The 2,500-nt window shown below is 45.8% G+C and overlaps 1 protein-coding gene across 1 annotated transcript in view; it reads left to right on the top strand.

Moving 5' to 3' along the window:
• Positions 1–2,500, top strand: part of LOC134067058 (uncharacterized) — a 103,082-nt gene that overhangs the window by 96,374 nt on the left and 4,208 nt on the right. The window contains exon 77 of the mRNA XM_062522112.1: positions 2,424–2,500. This exon is cut by the window's right edge and continues 100 nt beyond it. Within this exon, the coding sequence (XP_062378096.1) occupies positions 2,424–2,500 (77 nt within the window). The remainder of the gene's footprint in view (positions 1–2,423) is intronic.

Genomic DNA, 2,500 nt, shown 5'->3' with positions numbered 1-2,500 from the left:
ATACATATCAGGGATTTACACCATTAGAGAGAGACAGAGATAACTGTTCATTTTAACACTTTAAACCCCAATGCACCATACATATCAGGTATTCACACCATTAGAGAGAGAGCACCATACATATCAGGTATTCACACCATTAGAGAGAGAGCACCATACATATCAGGTATTCACACCATTAGAGAGAGAGCACCATACATATCAGGTATTCACACCATTAGAGAGAGAGCACCATACATATCAGGTATTCACACCATTAGAGAGAGAGCACCATACATATCAGGTATTCACACCATTAGAGAGAGAGCACCATACATATCAGGTATTCACACCATTAGAGAGAGAGCACCACACATATCAGGTATTCACACCATTAGAGAGAGAGCACCATACATATCAGGTATTCACACCATTAGAGAGAGAGCACCATATATATCAGGGATTTACACCATTAGAGAGAGAGCACCATACATATCAGGGATTTACACCATTAGAGAAAAAGCACCATACATATCAGGGATTTCACACCATTAGAGAGAGACAGAGAGAACTGTTCATTTTAACCCTTTAAACCTCAATGCACCATACATATCAGGTATTTACACCACACATATCAGGGATTTACACCACACATATCAGGGATTTACACCATACATATCAGGGATTTGCACCACTAGAAAGAGACAGAGAGACAAGGAATCAGAGGGAGTGAGAGGGAATCAGAGAGGACGAGAGAGAGAGAAAGAGAGAGGGATAGAATGAGAGGAAGAGAAGTGAGGAGGACAGAGCCCCACATGCTCCGCGTGATGCCCACCGACACAACTGCCCCAACGGCAGAGACCAGGGGTGAGTGATGGGGCATGGGAGGGGTGGGGAGGAAGGGGTGGTGGTGGTGATGGTGATGGTGGTGATGGTGATGGTGGTGGTGGTGGTGGTGATGGTGTGTGTGTAGGAGGGGGCATCGGAGGCAGCATTTTTTTTTGGAGGGGGGGTAAATGGATGTGGGTGGAATAAAGTTTATGGGTGGGGTGGTAAGGGATATGGGTGGGGTGGTAAGCTGATGAACTTGGAGAAATGTTTGAGTCAGACATTTTGTTTGAGTTTACCACTCCCCAGTGTTACTGGATAGCGTGCATGATGCATATGATCCCAGTGTTACTGGGTAGCGTATGTGATGTGCATAGGGCAGCATTGTAGGGGCTGTCACATATGATGAACATAATCTCAATATTATGGGTAGTGTATACTGTATGGTGCATAGGGCAGCATTGTAGGGGCTGTCACATATGATGTACATAATCTCAATATTATGGGTAGTGTATACTGTATGGTGCATAGGGCAGCATTGTAGGGGCTGTCACATATGATGTACATAATCTCAATATTATGGTATGTGATGTGCATAGGGCAGCATTGTAGGGGCTGTCACATATGATGTACATAATCTCAATATTATGGGTAGTGTATACTGTATGGTGTGAATAGGGCAGCATTGTAGGGGCTGTCACATATGATGAACATAATCTCAATATTATGGTATGTGATGTGCATAGGGCAGCATTGTAGGGGCTGTCACATATGATGAACATAATCTCAATATTATGGTATGTGATGTGCATAGGGCAGCATTGTAGGGGCTGTCACATATGATGAACATAATCTCAATATTATGGTATGTGATGTGCATAGGGCAGCATTGTAGGGGCTGTCACATATGATGAACATAATCTCAATATTATGGGTAGTGTATACTGTATGGTGTGTATAGGGCAGCATCACATATGATGAACATAATCTCAATATTATGGTGGTGGTGTATATGCCGTGGTCAGTAGCGTTGTACTCTTGCTGGTCATAATCTCAGTGTTATGCTCTAATCTCCGATATGCCGCATCAGCGCAGCTGCTTATGCAAGATGAAATTTAATCCCGCGCTGTGAGAGAGAGAGAGAGAGAGAGAGAGGAAGAGAGAGAGAGAGAGAGAGAGAGGGAGTGGGAGGAGCATGTGATGTTTACAGACGAGCTGCGGCTGCACACTCGGACTATCACACACGGACTCTTCTGGAACTCTGAGTCCAGCTTCAACGCTCTACTCTGACCGTGATGTGCGCCAACTAGCTCAACTAGCTGCTAAAAGCGCACTCTCACTCTCACTCTCAGTCTTACTCTCCCAGAGCTGCTGAAAGTGCACTCTCACTCTCTCAGAGCTCGTGCGTAGTTGCGCACACACTCTTTACTTGCTCCGCGGTCACTCTCTCGGTCTCGGTCTCGGTCCGGTGGGATCTGTAACAGGCTGGTGGGATCTCTGGAATGTGCTAGAACAGGTGTGTGTGTGTGTGTGTGTGTGTGTGTGTGTGTGTGTGTGTGTGTGTTGTGGTCTCTCCTGGACTCAGCATGTATGTGTGTGTTGTTGGCACGATAAAGCAGAAGGCATGGAACACCTCAACATCAGAGGAGGAAGAGGAGGAGGAGGAGGAGGAGGAGGAGGGGAAGGAGGAGGA

This window comes from Sardina pilchardus, chromosome 20 (genome assembly GCF_963854185.1).
Source record: "Sardina pilchardus chromosome 20, fSarPil1.1, whole genome shotgun sequence".
Lineage (NCBI taxonomy): Eukaryota > Metazoa > Chordata > Actinopteri > Clupeiformes > Clupeidae > Sardina > Sardina pilchardus.
The sequence above is the reverse complement of the archived record's forward strand: the minus strand, read 5'-3'. Positions and strand labels throughout refer to the sequence as shown.